The sequence below is a fragment of the Triticum dicoccoides genome, chromosome 6A, assembly GCF_002162155.2.
Source record: "Triticum dicoccoides isolate Atlit2015 ecotype Zavitan chromosome 6A, WEW_v2.0, whole genome shotgun sequence".
NCBI lineage: Eukaryota > Viridiplantae > Streptophyta > Magnoliopsida > Poales > Poaceae > Triticum > Triticum dicoccoides.
Window position 1 is genome coordinate 34,161,999 of NC_041390.1, and position 23,920 is coordinate 34,185,918.

General features: G+C 45.1%; 1 protein-coding gene and 1 long non-coding RNA gene across 3 annotated transcripts; one reads left to right on the plus strand and one right to left on the minus strand.

Annotated features, from left to right (window-relative positions):
• The first annotated feature begins 15,157 nt into the window (after nt 1-15,157).
• On the plus strand, nt 15,158-15,663 carry LOC119314359 (histone H4). Its single transcript, XM_037589084.1, has one exon. The coding sequence runs from the start codon at nt 15,229-15,231 to the stop codon at nt 15,538-15,540; it is 312 nt and encodes a 103-aa protein (XP_037444981.1). The 5' UTR covers nt 15,158-15,228; the 3' UTR covers nt 15,541-15,663.
• Nucleotides 15,664-16,997: 1,334 nt separating this feature from the next.
• On the minus strand, nt 16,998-17,983 carry LOC119319232. Of its 2 annotated transcripts, none has more exons than XR_005154395.1 (3): nt 17,858-17,983; nt 17,558-17,725; nt 16,998-17,369 (listed from the first exon to the last, which is right to left on the minus strand). It is a non-coding gene; the product is annotated as an uncharacterized LOC119319232 (long non-coding RNA). The 2 variants fall into 2 exon arrangements; XR_005154394.1 differs by having other exon boundaries at nt 17,558-17,764.
• Between the last annotated feature and the right edge of the window lie 5,937 nt (nt 17,984-23,920).

A 23,920-nucleotide genomic window follows, 5' to 3' on the forward strand; every position in this document is an offset into this window, starting at 1 on the left:
TCCAGCTTCCAACTCCACCTAGCGAACTAGAAGTGTTCGGGACGTTCATTGCTTCTCGCAGCAAAGCAACCCAGTTGGGGAGACTGCTGACCTATTGGCCGCCTGTTTGGGCCGAGAAGCAACCCAGTTTGGGTATTCGGCGAGATGAGCACTGGCATTAATGGGGGTCGGGGTGCGTATTGCCGGTCGGGAAGCTGTGTCGGTCCTGCTCCTGGGGGCTGCATCGAGGGGATCTGGCGGGGATGGACCTGGAACGGCTGGATATGCCGTCGGGAGGAGCGCTAGTTGGTGATGCAGTGGCAGGGTCGCGACGGTGGGGCTCGTGGTGGTGGGTAGGATTAGCGCTCGGGACGACAGGGGGATGTCGACAAAGGGAGGGGAACCGCATGAACCAGCAATAGTTCTTTTATCAGGCGAGGAGTGGGCAAGTGGGCAACGAATCGTTATGTTCGGCGGTGGCACTATGGTTGTAATTTGGGAAAACTCTAGATTTTCTTTTTGGTGGAGCCGAGCCTTGGTCGCTCCAGATTTTTGCACTGCTAGCCGGCTCAGCTTCGAGAAGTTAGCTTCTCAGAGCCAAGGTCAATTTCAACTATTGAAGTTGGTGGAGTTAGAAGCTGGAGAGTCTCAGAACACGCCCTAACTACATCCTCTACCTTTATCTTTAACTGTTTTTTTTACAAAGAATGCCTCGGCTTTCTATCTAGCGTACAAATTTAACACTAGCAGAAAATCATACTGATAGATTTCCCCATTCTTTCTTTCTATGTAGCGTCCAACTGCTTTATCTCAACAACTTGTGTTTTGTCATGTAGAATTCAACACAGTCTTGTCATTCCAATCATGTGTTTCGCTTTCCTATTTATAAGTTTTGACAAAGTCCTACAATCCAAAGAGGACCCAGTATTATTTCACATTACTAGGAAGAAATTATTTGACCGACGGCCGATTGATCTTTGGCAAAAAATGCCTAGGTCGCGAGTCGTTGAATCTATCTCATGTAGCCGTTGGATCATCAGAACGCGGACCATGTTGTGGTTACTCATTGCAACATGGATCATGTTGTGGTCTCCTCCAACTTGCATAACGTTGCAAACACATGGGCCTTTGATCACCCATTGCAATATGGACCATGTTGTGCTCACTCATTGCAACATGGACCATGTTGTAGTCACCTCTAGGTTGCAGGACATTGCAAAAATGTGGGCCTTTGGTCACCAATTGCAACATGGATCATATTGCAAAGCCTTTTGCAACATGCCGCATGTTGCAAATGCATCATCGGTGGCTGCAGGGGAGGGAGAAGGAAACAGTTTAGTTTTGTTAGCATCGAAACTCTCTATCAAGTGTTCGGCTTGATAACCTAATGGAAAGGACCGTTGAGCTATGCTTTGTAGAAGAAGAAAACCAGGGAAGAAGAATTTGGAAGAAGAGAAGAGAAAATAAAAAGTCTGATATTATGAGTAAACATGGCAGAAGACGGCTGATGGTACGAGTCAGCCGCTCGTACTACCGGTCGTAGTACCAAGGCATCGAGGAGAAGCAACAAACTTCTAGAGCAAACGACGGAGTAGAGTACGAGCGCTCACACTCATACTCCTGCTCATACCGCTTCATTGCCCAGAATTATAGAAAACCTAACTTTCTGAGATGGACCAAGGTGTGGTTGCTTGGGCTCGTACCCTGGCTCATACTGCGAAGCTGCTTTGACTAATAGAAGGTTCAGTTTTTCAAGCCGGACTATGAGCGATTGTGTGTAATTTGCCATTTCTCTGTTTGAGCAGTTGTGTGTGATTTAACATCTGTTTTCTAAACCTTGTCAAAAAATGCGTCATGAAACAATGTAAAACTTAGTAACTTTAGATTACCATTAGTTCTCCTACAGTTTACATGATCTATTGGCAATGGCTTGAATCTTTTGCTGCAGGTTTTTGCTAGTTGCAATTGTATATGGATTGGCAGTGCTTTTAACCCCAATGCTTTTTATTATTTTTTCAGTCTATGGTTTCCATCTCACAGCAATACTTTAGAGAAGGGAACATGTCCATTAGTATCATTTGAAAGGAGCCTGGGAGGTTAGTATATTACCATCTTTGTGTTTTATTCCTGAGCCTGCTAGCTATTGGCTCTTTGAATGTATATTGCTGCTGCTTCATCCTAGCTGCAGTTATATAAGGTTTAACAGTGCTTTGAACCTGATTAGAGTCCCCTCGAAAATTTGTGTCGTCCTTTATTACCTGTTGGTAGTTTGTATATTCATTAAGAAAAAGTCTCACGAAATTACAGACTTACTCATCAGAGAATTTACTTGAACAACAGTGGAGTGTGGTCACGTACCACGTGTATATTAGTAATTTGGCATCCCCGTAGTAATTTGGTACAATGGTGGTGCTTTTCAATAGCAGCTTGTAATTATATTTCTTGATTGCTTCGGTGACAATCTAGTGTTTTTACATGTTGTTGGATGACACAGGCACGCGCGCACACACACGCACGCACGCACACATATCAAATAAGAAATATGTAAAAAAGCTGTGCTTTATCCCTTGACAAGTGAATATACAATCCGAGTACTTTGTAGTGACTAGAAGTAATATTTTGGTTCTTTAGGACATTCTGAATATGAGTACTTCGTAGTAGTTCAGTGAAGCTTGAAGAAACTATATCTTTTGAAATATTCTTTTGGCAAGCAATGTAGTCTTGATTTATTTTATGCACAATGCACAGATCATATGTTGGTCGATACTATTTCATATTAATCTTCTTATACTTCAAAATAGTGCACCGAAATTATGAACTAGTGCTAACTTACTTTTTTCGTAGTTCAGACAACATCGAGATGTGGTACTTTGAGGGTCAATGAAGAGTGGAGAAAAGACTTGAGTAGGACTACTGATTGTCACCTTGCAGCTCATCTTATTTGACAGTGTCTCTGCCTCAGACATGACGATCGACTTGATAATTCAAAACTTTTCCAGTGAACAAACTTGAACAATGATGCATCAACGCTAGTTGTAATTATTGTTTTCATGTTGAAGCAAGAAAATGGTTTAGGCCAACACTCGGTCACAATAAGTGCGGGCTAGACGACATTTGAACTTTGGTTTAGTGATGGATATCAGTTGTAATATTTTTCGAATTCTAGTTCACATGAATTTTGAACTTTTTGTATGTTAATTCTAGTTTACTTAAATTCTAAACTTTATGCATGCTTCTAATTTTCTTATAGTTGTTTTAAAAAAATGTATCCATGATTGTTGTACTTCCCCCGTCTGGAAATACTTGTCAAAGAAATGGATGTATCTAGACATATTTTAGTTCTAGATACATCCATTTTTATCCATTTTGGCGACAAGTAATTTCGGACGGAGGGATTATTATGTTTGTATGTTGTACGTGAGGTCTTCTCTCCCCTCCCGTTGCCGTTTGGGCACATGGGGTAGTGGGAACATCTCCCCCGTGGCGGGGATCCCATCTGCACAGGATAATCTCTCCCTAGGGTTTATTGCACTGTTTTGTCCCACCCCAACAACTAAATGAGCCCTGATGGTCGCTACTTGGCATGCCCTTTAAGCGGCGTGCACACAGGAGAAACACTCTTGGTGCTGTAGTGCTTGCATGTTCGGTTACCAACGGAAAACCAAACCGATCAAATATAGTTCGGTTAACAAAAGTAAAAACTAAATTTTTTATGTGTCCCCTGATTGACAGGGGACAAATACTTGTTGGCTTGACCCTTACACGAGCTTTTGATGTGAGTACACGCCAGGAGTGGGTGCTCACCTTGGATCAGATTAACCAGGCTAGGTCTGATGCGGGCTAGTTTGTTGAGCCCGCGAATGATCCCCAGTGAGACGCCGCCACCGGTGTTGGTGCCGATTTTGACGATGGGCACGGTTGGGGCAGCGGTGGAGGGCACGTTTGGAAGGCGCCATGGTAGCATTATGGCTATGGTTACGAGTGTGTACCTAGAACGAAGTATCATCAACTAGTACAACATGTTGTGAGTGTCAAGATGACACTCTACCAAGCCAATAACAACGTATACTTGATTCTGCAACCTTCAAGTCTTCACCACTCTTTGTCCATCCGCCGGGCAGCCCGGTGCTGCACCTTCCTCCTCTAGTGGACCACCACCAGCTTTTCAGTGGCCCCACTCACAGCATGACCACGGTGGTGGCAACGAGTAGACCTTTCTAGGCAAGAGCCTAAGCTTGGAGGAAGCTCACTCCCCTAGTTACCTTTACATGCATATTTTTTTATTTACTTTTTATGTTGTCATGTTTAATTCCAGTTTTGCATAATAAAATTTAGAGAAAACTTTTGGTTTCATTTCTTGGTATTTTTTATGAGCTTATTATAGATTTGAACGCCGCTAGCAGTTTATAAATGAGAAGAAAGCAAGGACACATGACTTGAGAAAAGAGCAATCAAGAAGGTATAATATACGTATATTCACTTTTCTCGTAAGTTTAAGTTAGTTAATACTTTTATCTGGTTGGTTGCACCTAAGCTTCATTCCCCGCATTAGTCAAATATCATTTGGTTCTGGTTCCCATTCCATGTCTTGCTAGTAAAACTTTGATGTCAAGCATGACTTTGAAAGAAAAATCTAGTCAGAAAGAATGAAAAAGTTTTAAAGAAAATCCGGGGCTCAGATTTTGGAGAGAACTAGCACATAAGACACTCAACTCTATATAACTTAGCTTGATTGGCTTGATGATACTTACTGATAGAGTTGTCTAGAGGAATGAAAATTTGAAGTGATTGCGATTATGCCAAAAACCTGTTTTACAATAGAAGGCGCTTCAGCTTCTTGTCGGTTCCATGGCCTTGTCGCTATATGTTGCTTTACGCACGTAATTGTTACTTCATCATCTCTCTTGAGTCATGTTAAGGTCTCCGCTCGCAAATGAATGATCCACTGGAGTTTCGGCTCGGATTTCGGCTATGAGAGTCTGTTAATATTGGAAGTGGCAACGAAAACCCACCGTTTGCACGTATAATTTGTTTGGTATAATCCTGTCACCAAAAATAGAGACAATGATTGAAGGAAGAATTTGAGAGGTATGATTAGGCAGTACAAGTGAATATTAATGTGATACTTGAGTAATATGTTTTGTTCTCCCCAAAACCCATGGTCATGTTTATGTTTCAAAAAGCTCCAAAATGCAAATCCATTCTCTTGAGAGAATAATTTCTCGTTTGCTCCACACCTAGTTAACTAGCAAGGTTTAACTTGTGAACTTGAACTACTACTAAACCATCTGTGGCTATGCAGTGAGCTTAGGTGCAATCATTCAAATGCAAATCTTTTCTTAATTAAGACTGCAAGATTTGTGAGAATCGATATATCATATCTTTTATGAGCCGGTAAACCCCTTGTACTCATTTGTCAAACTCCCTTTCGCTCTTTTTATTTCTCAGTTGCTCGAGGACGAGCAAGATTTGTATAAGAGGGTTTTGATGTGGTCTTCATAGGGGTTTTCGATATTTCTCACGCTTTTCTAATGCTAATCCTTCGAGAAATAAGAAAATTTGTTTTCACTGTTGATGTGCAAAAAAAAATATGGAAGGAAACCAATCAATATGCTGGCAAATGGACATATTTGGAGCACCTTTTGTTGGAAATATGCCCTAGAGGCAATAATAAATTAGTTATTATTATATCATATTTTATTGTTCATGATAATCATTTATTATCCATGCTAGAATTGTATTGATAGGAAACTCAGATACATGTGTGGATACATAGACAACATCATGTCCCTAGTAAGCCTCTAGTTTACTAGCTCGTTGATCAATAGATGGTTACGGTTTCCTGACCATGGACATTGAATGTCGTTGATAACGGGATCACATCATTAGGAGAATGATGTGATGGACAAGACCCAATCCTAAGCCTAGCACAAAGATCATGCAGTTCGTATGCTAAAGCTTTTCTAATGTCAAGTATCATTTCCTTAGACCATGAGATTGTGCAACTCCCGGATACCGTAGGAATGCTTTGGGTGTGCCAAACGTCACAACGTAACTGGGTGGCTATAAAGGTACACTACAGGTATCTCCGAAAGTGTCTGTTGGGTTAGCACGAATCGAGACTGGGATTTGTCACTCCGTGTAAACGGAGAGGTATCTCTGGACCCACTCGGTAGGACATCATCATAATGTGCATAATGTGACCAAGGAGTTGATCACGGGATGATGTGTTACGGAACGAGTAAAGAGACTTGCCGGTAACGAGATTGAACAAGGTATCGGGATACCGACGATCGAATCTCGGGCAAGTACTATACCACTAGACAAAGGGAATTGTATACGAGATTGATTGAATCCTTGACATCGTGGTTCATCCGATGAGATCATCGTGGAGCATGTGGGATCCAACATGGGTATCCAGATCCCGCTGTTGGTTATTGACCGGAGAGTTGTCTCGGCCATGTCTGCATGACTCCCGAGCCCGTAGGGTCTACACACTTAAGGTTCGATGACGCTAGGGTTATAGGGAAAGTATGTACGCGGTTACCGAATGTTGTTCAGAGTCCCGGATGAGATCCCAGACGTCACGAGGAGTTCCGGAATGGTCCGGAGGTAAAGATTAATATATAGGAAGTATGGTTTTGGCCACCGGAAGTGTTCCGGGCATCACCGGTAGTGTACCGGGACCACCGGAGGGGTCCGGGGGTCCACTAGGTGGGGCCACCAGCCCCGGAGGCCTGCATGGGCCAATAGTGGGAAGGGACCAGCCCCTAGGTGGGCTGGGTCGCCTCCTACCAAGGCCCAAGGCGCCTCCAAGAGGGGAAGAGGGTAAACCCTAGGGCAGATGGGCCCTAAGGCCCACCCTAGGTGCGCCTCCCCCTCTCCCCCTTGTGGCCGCCACCCTAGATGGGATCTAGGGCTGCCGCACCCTTGGAGTGGGAACCCTAGGTGGGGGCGCAGCCCTCCCTCTCCCCCTATATATAGTGGAGGCAAAGGGGCAGCCCAACATACGATTCAATCTCCCTGTTGGCGCAGCCCTACCCCTCTCCCTCCTCGTCTCTCGTAGTGCTTGGCGAAGCCCTGCTGGAGTCCCGTGCTCCTCCACCACCACCACGCCGTCGTGCTGCTGCTGGACAGAGTCTTCCCCAACCTCTCCTTCTCCCCTTGCTGGATCAAGGCGTGGGAGACGTCACCGAGCTGCACGTGTGTTGAACGCGGAGGTGCCGTCCGTTCGGCACTAGGATCATCGGTGATTTGGATCACGACGAGTACGACTCCATCAATCCCGTTCACTTGAACGCTTTCGCTTAGCGATCTACAAGGGGATGTAGATGCACTCTCCTTCCCCTCGTTGCTTGATTACTCCATAGATTGATCTTGGTGATGCGTAGAAAATTTTGAATTTCACCTACGATCCCCAACAGTGGCATCATGAGCTAGGTCTATGCGTAGTTTCTATGCATGAGTAGAACACAAGTTGTTGTGGGTGTCGATTTTGTCAATTTGCTTGCCGTTACTAGTCTTATCTTGATTCGGCGGCATCGTGGGATGAAGCGGCCCGGACCAACCTTACACGTACTCTTACGTGAGACTGGTTCCACCGACTGACATGCACTAGTTGCATAAGGTGGCTAGCGGGTGACTGTCTCTCCCACTTTAGTCGGATCGGATTCGATGAAAAGGTTCCTTATGAAGGGTAAATAGAAATTGGCATATCATGTTGTGGTTTTCGCGTAGGTAAGAAACGTTCTTGCTAGAAACCTATAGCAGCCACATAAAAACTTGCAACAACAATTAGAGGACGTCTAACTTGTTTTTGCAGCATATGCCTTGTGATGTGATATGGCCAAAAGGATGTGATGAATGATATATGTGATGTATGAGATTGATCATGTTCTTGTAATAGGAATCACGACTTGCATGTCGATGAGTATGACAACCGGCAGGAGCCATAGGAGTTGTCTTAATTTATTTATGACCTGCGTGTCAACATAAACGTCATGTAATTACTTTACTTCATTGCTAAAGCGTTAGCCATAGTAGTAGAAGTAATAGATGACGAGACAACTTCAAGAAGACACGATGATGGAGATCATGGTGTCATGCCGGTGACAATGATGATCATGGAGCCCGGAAGATGGAGATCAAAAGGAGCAAAATGATATTGGCCATATCATGTCACTATTTGATTGCATGTGATGTTTATCATGTTTTACATCTTATTTGCTTAGAACTACGGTAGCTTAAATAAGATGATCCCTCGCAATAATTTCAAGAAAAGTGTTCCCCCTAACTGTGCACCGTTGCGAAGGTTCGTCGTTTCGAAGCACCATGTGATGATCGGGTGTGATAGATTCTAACGTTCGAATACAACGGGTGTAAGCCAGATTTACACACGCAATACACTTAGGTTGACTTGACGAGCCTAGCATGTACAGACCTGGCCTCGGAACACGGAAGACCAAAAGGTCGAGCATGAGTCGTATAGAAGATACGATCAACATGAAGATGTTCACCGATGTTGACTAGTCCGTCTCACGTGATGATCGGACACGGCCTAGTTGACTCGGATCACGTTCACTTAGATGACTAGAGGGATGTCTATCTGAGTGGGAGTTCATTAAATAATTTGATTAGATGAACTCAATTATCATGAACATAGTGTAAATTGTCTTGGCAAATATGTTGTAGATAAATAGCTCACGTTGTAGCTCCCTGTTTCAATACGTTCCTAGAGAAAGATTAAGTTGAAAGATATTGTAAGCAATGATGCGGACTAGGTCCGTAGTCCGAGGAGTGTCCTCACTGCTACACAGAAGGCTTACGTCTTTGATGCACCACTCGATGTGCAAACCCCTACAACGTCGTCTCTGGATGTTGTGAACACCTCACAGACACATTCTGATGATTACCTGATAGTTTAGTGCACCATACTTTACGGTTTAGAATCGGGATTCCAATGACGTTTTGAACGCCATAGAACATATGAGATATTCCAAGAGCTGAAATTAGGATTTCAGGCTCATGCCCGTGTTGAGAGGTGTGAGACCTCTAACAAGTTCTTTTGCCAACAAGATGGAGGAGAATAGCTCAGCTAGTGAGCATGTGCTCAGAATGTCTGGGTGCTACAACCACTTAAATCAAGTAGGAGTTAAACTTCCAGATAAGATAGTGATTGATAGAGTTATCTAGCCACTATCACTAAGCTACTAGATCTTCGTGATGAACTATGACATGCAAGGGATGGAGTTGATCCCGGAGCTGTTCGCAGTGCTTAAGACCGCAAAAGGTAGAAATCAAGAAGGAGCATCAAGTTTTGATGGTTTAACAAGACCATTGGTTTCAAGAAGGGCAAGGGCTAGAAGGGAAACTTCATGGATGGCAAACCAGTTGCCGCTCCAGTGAAGGAACCCAAGGTTGAACCCAAACCCGAGACTAAGTGCTTCTATTGTAAGGGGAACAGTCACTGGTAGCAGAATTACCCCAAATGCATGGTAGATAAGAAGGCTGGCAACTTCAACAAAGTATATACGTGTTATTAATGTGTACCTCACTAGTACTCTCGGTAGCACCTGGGTATTGGATACCGGTTCAGTTACTATTATTGGTGACTTGAAGCAAAAGCTACGGACTAAACGGAGACTAGCTAAGGGCGAGGTGACGATGTGTGTTGAAAGTGTTTCCAAAGTTGATGAGATCACCATCGCACGCTCCATCTGCCTTCGGGATTAGTATTGAACCTAGATAAATGTTATCAGGTGTCTACGTTGAGCATGAATATGATTAGATCATGTTCATTGCAATACGGTTATTCATTTAAGTTAGAGAATAATGGTTATTCTGTTTACATGAATAATACCTTTCATGGTCATGCACCCTATGTGAATGGTTCATTGAATCTCGGTCGTGGTAATACACATGTGCACGCCAAAAGATGTAGAGTTATTAATGATATTACCACTTTCTTGTGGCACTGCCGCTTAGGTCATATTGGCGTAAGATGAATGAAGAAACTCCATGTCGATGGATGTTTGGAGTCACTTGATTTTGAATCGCTTGACACATGCGAGCCATGCCTCATGGGCAAGATGACTAAGACCCCGTTTTCAGGTACAATGAAATGGGCAAGTGACTTGTTGGAAATCATACATGCTGATGCGTGTGATCCAATGAGAATTGAAGCGTGCGATGGATGTCGCTATTTTCTCATCTTCACTGACGATTTGAGTAGATATAGGTATATTTACTTAATGAAGCACAAGTCTAAAACATTTGAAAAGTTCAAGCGATTTCAGAGTGAAGTTAAGAATCATCATAACAAGAAGATCAAATTCCTACGATCTGATCAATGAGAATTTCTGAGTTATGAGTTTGGCAAACACTTAAGACATTGTGGAATTGTTTCACAGTTGAAGCCACCTGGAACACCACAGGGTAATGGTGTGTCCGGACGTTGTAATCAAACCCTATGAGATATGGTGCGATCTATGATGTCTCTTGCCGATCTACCGTTTTCATTTTGAGGTTATGCGTTTAGAGACAGTTGCATTCACTTTAGATAGGGCACCATCTAAGTCCGTTGAGACGACGTCGAACATTGGTTTGGCAAGAAACCAAAGTTGTCGTTTCTTAATGTTTGGGGCTGCGATGCTTAAGGCTTCAGCCGGAGAAGCTCGAACCCAAAGCGGACAAACACATCTTCATAGGATACCCAAAGGTGACAGTTGGGTACACCTTCTATCTCAGATCCGAGGGCAAATTGTTTGTCACTAAGAACGGGTCCTTTCTCGAGGAGTTTCTCTCGAAAGAATTGAGTGGGAGAAAGATAGAGCTTGATGAGGTTGTCGAACCTTTACTTCAACTGGAGAGTGATGCAACACAGAAAGATGTTTTCTATGGCGCCTACGTCTGTTGAATAGGAAGTTAATGATAGTGATCATGAAGCTTCGGATCAAGTTGCTATCGAACCTCGTAGGTCGACAAGGATATGTACTACTCCTGAGTGGTACGGTAATCATGTCTTAGATATTATGTTGTTAGACAACAATGAACCTACGAGCTATGGAGAAGCGATCGTGGGCCCGTATTCCGACAAATGGTTAGAAGCCATGAAATCCGAGATAGGATCCATGTATCAGAACAAAGTATGGACTTTGGTGGACTTGCCCAATGATCGGCAAGCCATTGAGATAAATGGATCTTTAAGAAGAAGACGGACGTGGGCGGTAATGTTACCGTCTATGAAGCTCGACTTGTGGGAAAGAGTCTTTTCACAAGTTCAAGGAGTTGACTACAATGAGAATTTCTCACCCGTAGCGATGCTTAAGTCCGTCGGAATCATGTTAGCCTTAGCTGTATTTTTTGATTATGAAATCTTACAGATGGATGTCAAAACAAGTTTTCTTACCAATTTTCGTAAGAAAAGTTGTATGTGATACAATAAAAGGTTTTGACAATCCTAACAATGCTAAAAGGTATGCTAGCTCCAGCAATCCTTCTATGGACTAGAGCAAGCATCTCGGAATTGGAATATATGTTTTGATGGAGTGATCAAAGCTTTTAGGTTTATACAATGTTTGCTAGAAACTTGTATTTACAAGAAAGTGAGTGGGAGCACTACAACATTTCGGATAAGTATATGTGGATGGCATATTGTTGATTCGAAATAATGTAGAATTTCTGGAAAGCATAAACGGTTGTTTAAAGAGTGGTTTTCAAAGGAATACCTGGATAAAGCTGCTTACATATTGGGCATCAGGATCTATAGAAATAGATCAAGACGCCTGATAATACTTTCAAAGAACGCACACCTTGACATATTTTTGAAGAAGTTCAAAATAGTTCAGTCAAAGAAGGGGTTCTTACATGAGTTGTAAGGTGTGAAGTTGAGTAAGACTCAAAGCTTAACCATGGCAGAAGAAAGAGGAAGGACGAAGGTCGTCCCCTATGCTCTTGTCATAGGCTCTATACGGTATGCCATGCTGAGTACCGCACCTGATGTGTGCCTTGCCACATGTCTGGCAAAAGGATACAAAGGTGATCTAGGAGTAGATCACCAGATAGCGGTCAAAATTATCCTTAGAGGAATAAGGAAATGTTTCTCAGTTATGGAGGTGATAAAGAGTTCGACATAAAGAGTTACGTCGATGCAAGCTTAACACCTATCCGGATAGCTCTAAGTAGAGATACCGGATACGTATAATGGAGCAATATTTTGGAATAGCTCCAAGTGGAACATGGTAGCAGCATCTACAATATAAAGTTTTGCGAAATACATAGAGATCTGAATATGGCAAGACCCGTTGACTACAATCTCTCTCACAAGCATAACATGATCAAACCCAAAACTCTTTGAGTGTTTATCACATAGTGATGTGAACTAGATCATTGAGTCTAGTAGACTCTTGGATGTTGGTCACATGGCGATGTGACCTGTGAGTGTTAATCACATGGCGATGTGAACTAGATTATTGAGTCTAGTGCAAGTGGGAGACTGTTGGAAATATGCCCTAGAGGCAATAATAATTTAGTTATTATTATATTATATTTCATTGTTCATGATAATCGTTTATTATCCATGCTAGAAATGTATTGATAGGAAACTCAGATACATGTGTGGATACATAGACAACAACATGTCCCTAGTAAGCCTCTAGTTGACTAGCTCGTTGATCAATAGATGGTTACGGTTTCCTGACCATGGACATTGGATGTCGTTGATAACGGGATCACATCATTAGGAGAATGATGTGATGGACAAGACCCAATCCTAAGCCTAGCACAAAGATCGTGTAGTTCGTATGCTAAAGCTTTTCTAATGTCAAGTATCATTTCCTTAGACCATGAGATTGTGCAACTCCCGGATACCGTAGGAATGCTTTGGGTGTGCCAAACGTCACAACGTAACTGGGTGGCTATAAAGGTACACTACAGGTATCTCCGAAAGTGTCGGTTGGATTAGCATGAATCGAGACTAGGATTTGTCACTCCGTGTAAACGGAGAGGTATCTCTGGGCCCACTCGGTAGGACATCATCATAATGTGCACAGTGTGACCAAGGAATTGATCACGGGATGATGTGTTACGGAACGAGTAAAGAGACTTGCCGGTAACGAGATTGAACAAGGTATCGGGATACCGACAATTGAATCTCGGGCAAGTACTATACCGCTAGACAAAGGGAATTGTATACGTGATTGATTGAATCCTTGACATCGTGGTTCATCCGATGAGATCATCGTGGAGCATGTGGGATCCAACATGGGTATCCAGATCCCGCTGTTGGTTATTGACCGGAGAGTTGTCTCGGCCATGTCTGCATGACTCCCGAGCCCGTAGGTTCTACACACTTAAGGTTTGATGACGCTAGGGTTATAGGGAAAGTATGTACGCGGTTATCGAATGTTGTTCGGAGTCCCGGATGAGATCCGGACGTCACGAGGAGTTCCGGAATGGTCCGGAGGTAAAGATTAATATATAGGTAGTATGGTTTTGGGCACCGGAAGTGTTCCGGGCATCACCGGTAGTGTACCGGGACCACCGGAGGGGTCCGGGGGTCCACCAGGTGGGGCCACCAGCTCCAGAGGCCTACATGGGCCAATAGTGGGAAGGGACCAGCCCCTAGGTGGGCTGGGGCGCCTCCCACCAAGGCCCAAGGCGCCTCCAAGAGAGGAAGAGGGCAAACCCTAGGGCAGATGGGCCCTAAGGCCCACCCTAGGTGCGCCTCCCCCTCTCCCCCTTGTGGCCGCCACCCTAGATGAGATCTAGGGCTGCCGCACCCTTGGGGTGGGAACCCTAGGTGGGGGCGCAACCCTCCCTCTCCCCTTATATATAGTGGAGGCAAAGGGGCAGCCCAACATACGATTCAATCTCCCTGTTGGCGCAGCCCTACCCCTCTCCCTCCTCGTCTCTCGCAGTGCTTGGCGAAGCCCTGCTGGAGTCCCGCGCTCCTCCACCACCACCACGCCGTCGTGCTGCTGCTGGACGGAGTCTTCCCCAACCTCTCCTTCTCCCCTTGCTGGATCAAGGCGTGGGAGACGTCACCGGGCTGCACGTGTGTTGAACGCGGAGGTGTCGTCCGTTCGGCATTAGGATCATCGGTGATTTGGATCACGACGAGTACGATTCCATCAACCCCGTTCACTTGAACGCTTCCGCTTAGCGATCTACAAGGGTATGTAGATGCACTCTCCTTCCCCTCGTTGCTTGATTACTCCATAGATTGATCTTGGTGATGCGTAGAAATTTTTGAATTTCTGCTACGATCCCCAACACCTTTCTCTTTTGGCGAAAATCTAAGAGAGCAACCAGAGCGCAAGATGACGCATGGTACGAGTGCCCTCGTTCGTACCGTGCGGCGCCCAAACCGCTCGACTGCTACCCGAACCGCTCGCTCGGCTTTCTCTTTTGTGTGCTCGTTCCCGTGCGCTTCCCGAGGAAGAAAAATACTACCTCTACTTGGTGACCTAAAACGTCTTCTAAAATTTTACGGAGGGAGCAGATATCCGATTTTGTGTTAGTTTTTGGAAAAATGGTGAAGTAAAAAAAGTTCATGAATTAAAAAAATATTCATAAATTCGAAAAATTCTCATGAATTTAAAATGGGTCCATATGTTTTAAAATAATTTCAAAATTTTAAAAATGTTCACTATTTTGAAAAATCCCCGCAAATTAAGAAAAGTTCAAAAAATTTAAAAAATACAAATTTAAAAGTGTTTAGATTTTTTTTATGAAAATGAACCAAAAGGCCAGACAGAACGCGAGCGAAAACCTAATAAACATACATAGAAAAAAATAAATCCGGAAGCTTCACAAGACCAGTCGAAATAATTTTCTTACATTTTTCTAAACCTGTTGAAAAAGAATTTTTACATTTTTTGAGCAACAATAGAATCTTTACATGAGCCAGTCATTCAACGGAACTGTTTTGAAGCTGCCTTTTTTTTAGCTGTTAACGGGTTCGAAGCTGCTTCCAAGGCCCAAAACAGCGGGGCAACCAGTGAGAAAACACACCTCCTCCCACCCACGCCACGTCAGCGATCCGCGCCACCCCTCCTCCCCCACTCCCAGCCATCCATCTCACATCCGACGGCCCACACCCTGCATCACGCGGATCGCCCCCATCTCCTCCCCGGAAACCTCGCAGCTATAAATCCCCCACGCCCCATCTCCGTCCATCTCATCTCACCACACCGCCGTAGCAACACACACACAGAGAAGCCAATCTCGCCGGAGAGGGAAGCGTCGACGATGTCGGGCCGTGGCAAGGGAGGGAAGGGGCTCGGCAAGGGCGGCGCCAAGCGCCACCGGAAGGTGCTCCGGGACAACATCCAGGGCATCACCAAGCCGGCGATCCGCCGTCTGGCTCGCAGGGGCGGCGTGAAGCGCATCTCGGGGCTCATCTACGAGGAGACCCGGGGCGTGCTCAAGATCTTCCTCGAGAACGTCATCCGCGACGCCGTCACCTACACGGAGCACGCCCGTCGCAAGACCGTCACCGCCATGGACGTCGTCTACGCCCTCAAGCGCCAGGGACGCACCCTCTACGGATTCGGCGGCTAGGCCATGCCGGTCCAGCAGAACCCACCTCGCGCCGCCAGATTCACTAGCTAGCCATGGTTGTTCAGTGTTCATGTTCCTCGGTGTAATGGAATGGCCGCATCTCGCCGCTGTCTGTTGTTTTGATGTACTTCTAGCATGGAATGGAAATCTCAGCATTTTATCCCTGAATTTGTCTGCAATCTCTTGCTCTGTTCTTAAATCTTTGCAGTGCGCTTTGTTAAATCTCTTGCTCTGTTCGTTCCCCATTTCCCATTGTCTGTCGCTGTAATTTTCTGCCCCCAAATGGATCCTGTTGGTGTCAGTGCGCTCTTGATTCGAACCGTACCTGCATTTCTGTGTCAGCTATGAGGTGCCCACCATGAGCTGATTTAAAAGTCTGATGGAACTTTCCCCAAATCCATGGTTGCTATCACGTTTTCATCTTGTGCTCTGCCAAGTGAACCAAGTGCCCTTTTGAGACCTAGCTGTCTACTCTAATCTGAACATTTGAATGTCGAGTGCTCTGCAATTGAACAAGTGCACGGGAATCACCTGATTTTTTTTTGTTTTGCTAGTTTTTGAACATAGATGCTGGCCATCTGATGCAATTTTTAATTCTGATAAGAGGCATCTGATTTCTTTGGCCCAGCATGGATTTCTGAATACCTGACCCGAGTTTTTGAATCATGGTTAGCAGTTGATTTCTTTGGCTGCAGATATCACCTCATTGCGGATGGAAAAGATGGACCGGAGTGGAGCTCAAGGTGCAGACATTAGGCTCATGGCCAGTGGGCTTGGTTTACAGTTTCCCATGTTTTCATGCATCCAAGGATCTCTATCACTGCACCAATGCTGAGATTTCAGGCTTCCTGAAATGACCAAAGGAGCACGATGATATATGAACAACAAGTCAAAACTTACATCTGAATTGAGGTTAGGCCATTTTTTATTTCATGATGGCACTGTACCACCACCAGTCTACATTTTGTAACTCATAGTAACCTTGGCATGTTTACATTGTATAGAATAGTACACTTAAAATTACGAAATCATGTTCTAACTAGCATGTTTACATTGCCTGAATGCTGAGATATATAAACAGCTAGTTAGAACTTGCATCTGAAGAGCAGTCTGGAAACTGTATTGAGATTAGGCTATGTTTTATTTTGCGATGGCACAGTAGCACCACTCATGTGCATTTTGCAACTCAGGGACATTTTAACGCCAATAGAGATGATTCACTATCATATTGGCACCACAGCATTTGAAATCAATATTTCAGAGTTGAATTTGATAAGTTTCAAACCAACCGAGTTTCCAAAACTGAACCATACTGGAATTTCTTATATCTACTAGTTGGAGGCACCAATGGAGCCTCCACTTCAATTTTCGGAAATCACATAAGACTATCCTTAATATCTTAACTATAGAGTCCTAGAAAATTGAAATCTGAAGTCAGAGTACTAGCAAGGTGGAATTAACCAGCTGGCCTGGCCAGATGATAGTTGCATGCTGCCAGTTTAAATCCAGTACTTCAGAAGATTGAAATCTGAAGTCGGAGTACTTACTTCTGCTCACCCATACATGTTCATTACATTGCCTAGCCACTAATTAAGTGCTACTCCACTTACATATCAGGGTAAGTAGCAATATAGAAAGAATTACCACACCCTTTTTGAGTTTTTGTCGTCATCATCATCAACTTCTTAGCTGCCATACTTAGTTTTTCGTTGCTGTCATCATCATCAGCATATACTATGCAACTTATGCAGTTATTTACTGGCAGGGCTTCCACCAAGCATGCTGACTTTCACCTGACCAAGTGTCTCACTCGTCGTGCAGCTTATCTTCTGAAATAATTGACCATAGCAAACATAGATGTTATAGGTTCAGAATTCATACGGATTGTACAGTATTTGCAACTTGCAACAAGCAAAGGTAATTTCCCAGGTTATTCACAGTCTAACATATATGTACAACAGTATGACTGAGCAGATAGGCACACAGGACTAGCCACTTAAATTTGCAGACCCATTACCATCAATTCACTCTTTACTGTCTGGTCATTTCAATGGCTGCTGTACATGGAACTCTTGGTTGCACTACAACCAATCATCGGCAACAGTTTAGTGTTAATCCAAATTAAGCACTAGAGTCAACATCCTGCGGAATGGCGTCGGCGTCGGCCATTTTCTTCTTGCTTTCTCTGTCAGTGGAAAGATTTACAGAGGAACAGAGGCGCTCGCTGTCAGATGGAATGATGGATAGATCATGTGAGCAGACGAAACAACGGCTACGACAGCAAGGAAGGGAGGAAGGAAGGAATTTGAGGTCGCACCTGCAGCGTCGCCGGCGAGAGAAGCGATCGATCGATCGATGGGGAGGATGCCTTGCTTCGCTTGGGAACGAAGCAGAGCAGAGCAGAGGAAACGAGGGGAAGAAGTGGATAGGGACGGACGGTTTGCGTGCGTGGTGTGGGCAGTTGAAACAAAGAAATCCCAAACTTATGACGATCCGACATACTTATATTTTTAGAATCGTTACCATCCGACATGAATGACACACGCAATCCATCTCGCTGGGTCCAATTTTTTATTTCCGAATACGCATGAGTCTTTTATCATATATTGGGAAAGGGGAAAAAGAACACCTCCGCAGTTGAATTGTATGATATTTTTTATAGAACGAAGGCTCAAGAAGAGCCCGGCTTTGAATTAACAAAGCCATCAACCGGTTAGGATTACAACCACTACATTACAAATTCGAACAAACAAAAAACAAAACATGGCAAGATACAAGGGTGCTGGAAGGCAACTCTCAAAACCTCACATACTACAGCTAGGAGATAGCACATGATAAGCATGAGCTGAAGCACGCAGAGGCCCTCGTCCACCCAAGGCTCACCAGGGAAGGAGAAATGGGGCTCCGGGAAGCGCCCGCTGTCGAGGATAGGCTATGACGGCACCAAACACCAAAGCCCTGGAACAACATCACCATCCATTCCCACTGTCGAAAGAGGCCCCTGCCTCCTCGCCTGGCTCGAAAGGCGCCGAACCGTCGACATATGGGTTGCTCACCCTAGAACATGGATGGAAGGATGCAACCAAAAGGAGTAGGAACAGAGCACACCCTACATGACTAAGAAACTTCACCAGAAACACCGCATCACCGCTGCCCACTGATGATCCTTTGGAGAGGAGAAAGATGCCGGTCAGACAACAACAGGGTGTCTAGGGAGGACGGAGCAATGAGGAGGCAGGGCCAAGGCCGAGGAATGACTCCCCGACACTCACAACTTGCACTACTGTAGCCGCCGGAGGAGGGGAACCCGATCCCCTCCTGGCCAGAGGCCGCCGGACCAAGCTGTCACCAGTTGCACAGAGAGCACCAGAAGAAACCCGAACATTGCCGGACCTGCCAAGCTGCCGCCGCCACTTGGGGCACACAGTCGCCGCCACCCGACAACCACCACACCGTAGTGCCCACAATCCAAAAAGCATCCAAGGCGACGACTTCAAGAAGCAAACGGAGCCAAGAGCACCGTCGCCGCCCAACAAAGTTCGAGCTTTCACCCAGGAGGCTAGGGGAAGGGAAGGGTGGAGCAAAAGACCTGAATGGCGCCTCCAAGAAGGGGAGCGGCGTCCATGGACGTCGCCGCCATGGATTTCTCCCGGTCAAGGCTCCACACCACCAACACCACATCCAGCTCCAGGCACCGGAGAACCAAGTCGACCCGGACCAGATTTGAAGGGGTGGAGCACGTAGGGCAGCAGAAGGGGGAAGGGGCGGCCAGATCCGGAGCCGAAGAGGCTAGAAGCCCCACCGCCGGCGCCGCGGATCTCGTCCGCTGGGGAGCTTGCTGCCCGCACAGCCAAGCCCACCAGACCACACCCGCGCCACCACCAGCCGAGGAGATGGTGGCGCCTCACCGAACGAGGCCGCCGCCCCGAATTCCGACGCCTCCCGCTAGAGAAACGGAGCAGCAGAGGCCCCGCCGCCACCTTCCTTGGCGACGCCCCGGGCTTGCCCGGCGGATGCCTCTGGTGGCGGCGAGGAGGGAGGGGAGGAAGGGGGGAGGCGGCGAGATCTAGGGTTGTCGCCCTCGAGCCGCCCGAGAGGGGCGACGCGAGGGAGGGGGGAAGTGAGGACCTGAATTGTATGATATGACTATAAAATATCACACCCCACTCCACGCTCAATACATAATCACGACTACTCGCCAGCCCACTCTAGTGCCACAACGAAAGAAGTATCCAGCTCCCCTCGTAGCAGGCCCGCCAGCTGCCAGTGATGTGGTCACCTATTACATATAGGGTCAAGGACCCATCATTTAAGACCCATATGGGGTCCATCATCATCATAGGTAGGTCTCTGGACTGTGCCAACATTTGAATGCATACTTCAGGAGGATCACTTGGACGACTCTGCGGCCAGCGGCGGCGCTGGGGGTATTCCTGAGACTTCCCTGGAATACCAAAAAAATTCGTCTAAATAAATATACTACATATATTATACGGTGATGATTTGGCCCATGACTCAAGTGCAGCCCAAACTGCAATCGTGGCAGCCACGCACAAAACCAGACGCAATAGAGTGGGCGTCTGGTTAGGCGCGCGAGTGTCCTCGTCTCCCTCCCCCCATCCCAAATCGATCCTCTTTCCCCTCCCCGAGCACTGGTTGAAGCCTGAAGGCGGCGGCAGCACTGCTCCAGCGCCCAGGTCCGGCCGGCCCTCTCCCGCGCCTCTCCCTCTGCCCCTCTGCCCCTCCCCTCCACTGTCCCCGCCGGTCCCTCTCCCTCCCCCGCCCTCGTCCCTCGGCCTCCGGCCCTCTCCTCCACCGCTCCGCCAGGCAGCAAGCGCCAGCCGGCGGACAGGCAGACCACGTTTGGCCTTCACGGCCTCCATCCAGTTTGCAGATCCATCCACGGATCCACATCCAGTACTGCATCTACTAGGTATTCTTTCCCTCTGTTCTCAAACAAATCTGAAGAATTTTCACTAATTGCTTGTAAATTAAAATTGAACTATCAAATGATTGCTAGATGGACCACAAATGATTGCTAGATGGACACTGAACTACTTATCTTGATTGTGTTAATGTGATGTAGATGAAGAATAAGGATGTTAGCTTGTTTGAATTGTGGGACATATCTTCGAAGGCAAGGAAAATAACTTCTACATCCACACCAACTTCTCTTTCCGTTGAGATTGAGAGCAATCTGCAGCTAGCATTAGTGCACACACATGATAAAGCTCTGCAATCGGAGAGGGAGAGAGGCTCCCCAACCTCAATTATAGAAGATGATGATGCGGTTGATGAAGATGATGAATCGATGCCCCAATTTGAAGCAGATTTGGCTGCTCTGGAACGTGATCCCGGCAAGTGACTTCCTATATGTTCATATTGTGTCAATGACCAGGATAGAGTTAGAAGGAGATACATTGTCTTGGGAGCTTGTAAACCAAAGGGCCATAAGTTTGAAATTAGAGATTTTAGTGGACATTCTTGTCGCTTTTCCCCTACTTGGTTTAAAGATCATAAGTGGCTTGAGTACATCATGCAAAAAGAGGCTGCTTTTTGCTTTGTTTGCTACTTGCTCAAGGATAAAACAAAAAATCCCGGAGGAGATGCATTTGTGAATGGTGGGTTTAATAATTGGAACATGAAAGCAAGATTGAAGAGGCATATTGGAGCTATTAGTAGTGCTCACGCTGAAGCTCAAGAAAAATATGATATGTTCACTACACCTACAACATCAATTAGGGAGTCTATTGCTCCAAACACCTAGCAATACAAGGCTTTGTATAAACAACATTTGACATGGACACTCAAGTGTGTGAGATTTCTATTGAGCCAAGGCTTGGCATTTAGGGGGCATGATGAAAGTGAAGACTCGCTAAATAAAGGAAATTTCCTTGAACTTCTAAATTGGCTAGCAGGAAATTTTGAAGAGGTTGACAGGGTTGTTCTCAAGAATGCTCCACAAAACTGCAAGATGACTCACCATTATATACAACAAGAGGTGATAAAATGTTGTGCACAAGAGACTACTAAACTAGTCATTCAAGAACTTGATGGTGGTAATTTTGCAATACTTGCAGATGAGTCTAGTGATGTGTATTAGAATGAACAATTGGTTGTTTGCTTGTGTTATGTTGATAAGAAAGGAAGGGCGGTTGTAAGATTTCTTGGTCTTGCTCATGTTGAAGATACCACCTCTTTGACACTAAAAGCTGCAATTCAGAAAATGCTTATGGACTACAATTTGACATTTACAATGGTTCACGGGCAAGGGTATGATGGAGCTAGTAATATGAGATGTAATGTTAATGGCCTGAAAAAACTGATTATGGATGAGTCCCCTTCTGCCTACTATGTTCATTGTTTTGCCCATCAATTACAGTTAACTCTTGTTGCTATTGCTAAGGAGAGTGGTGATTGTACTTGGTTCTTTCAGCAGCTTGCACACTTGTTAAATGCTCTTGGCATGTCTTGTAAAAAGATGAGAATGCTTCGGATAGCTTAGGCTGAAGAACTCATTGATGCACTGGAATTGGAAGAAGTAGAAACAGGGAGTGGGCTGAATCAGGAAATGGGTTTGGGACGGCCATGTGATACACATTGGGGGTCTCACTTCTAAACTGTGAACCATGTCATCTCTATGTATGGTGCACTATGACGAGTCCTTCGCAAGATTGGAGACGAGTACCATGGTGCGGAGGCACAAGCGGCTCTATCCATAGAGACAATATTTCGATCATTTGAGTTTTTTTTCATGGCACACTTGATGCAAGAAATATTTGAAGACACAGATGAGTTGTGTAGAGCTTTGCAAAAGCAAGACGAATATATTGTTCATGCTATTGAGCTTGTTAGTGACACAAAGTATTACTTGGAGGCTTTGAGGACCGATGCTGGATGGGATGATTTTCTCACAAAGGTCAAATCTTTTTGTACAAATCATAAGATCAAAATTGTTGATATGGAGGGTCCTTACTTTCCCGTTGGCCGGCCTAGAAGGGATTTATGTAATGGTGTGATCAATTACCACTGCTTGAAGGTTGATATTTTTGTAGGTGTCATTGATAGGCAAATCAGTGAGTTGAATGGCAGGTTTGTTGAGGTAAACACGGAGCTACTTTCTTGCATGGCAGCATTTTGACCACTTCATCTATTTGCTTCTTATGACCAAGAGAAGTTGGTTAGGCTTGCTACAAAGTTTTATGCTTCCGATTTTACAAGTGATGAACTGGCAAGACTTCCATGGCAACTAAACATGTATGCTACTAATGTGTGTAGATATGAAATGTTTCAAAACGTGAAAAACCTGTGTCAGCTTTCAGTTATGCTTGTTGAGACAAACAAGCATGAACTATATCATATTGTTTACAAGCTTCTTAAGTTGGTATTGATTCTCCCAGTAGCTACTGCTAGTGTTGAAAGGGTATTCTCTTCAATTAGCTATGTGAAGAATAAGCTAAGGAACAAAATGGGTGATGAATATTTGAACAATTGTTTGGTTACATTTGTTGAGCAAAATTTTTCAATCAAGTGAAGGATGAAGATGCCATCAATCTCTTCCAGAAAGGCGACCACAAAGTTATATTGTAAGAAGGATATCATCACTTTATCAATCAAAAGGTACTTATGTATTCATGTCGTTATGGTCTGATACATTGAAATATTGCTACTGCCGTCATCGTAGTGTTGTTTTGTTCATATATTGCTTGTGGTATGTTGTTTGGTTCATATACTATATTTAGAGCAAAAAAATTGGGTGAATACCCAACCTTCATTTCCTGGCGTCGCCACTGTCTGTGGCACTCGGACATTCACACGTCACTCGGCAGACGCACAACCACTCAGATGTAGAGAACAAGAGGACGTCGTGGGAGCTGCAACGGTCGAAGAATCCTAAGTCATCCACAAAATTATAGCTACCGTTACCTGTAACTGCTGTAGTAGAGGCTCATTACACTAGTAATTGTCTCATTCAATGACATTAATTGCCTCGGCAGCATGGGAGACATGGACCTGCAACACACTCTATATAAGCCGCACCCCTCTCCATAGCCGGACATGTTCAACCTCTGTAATCATACCCATCAAATCAAAGCAAGCCTCAGGACATGATACGTAGGGCTTTTACCTCCGCTGAGAGGGGCCTGAACTCGTTAAAAACCGAGTGCTACACCTACGCCGTAGCTAGTCTCTGCCCCTTATTCGTACCCCTAGTACTCATTGTCAGGATCATAACCCTGACAGCCAGTCCTTGCATTCGCGCGCAATCCGCCCTAGAACCTCCCGAAGGCAAGGTGGTACTTCGTCAAAGACGATGGCGTTTTGATGCTTCCACATCTCCCACATGGCTAGGAGGCAGATTATGCACACCGTCTTCGCA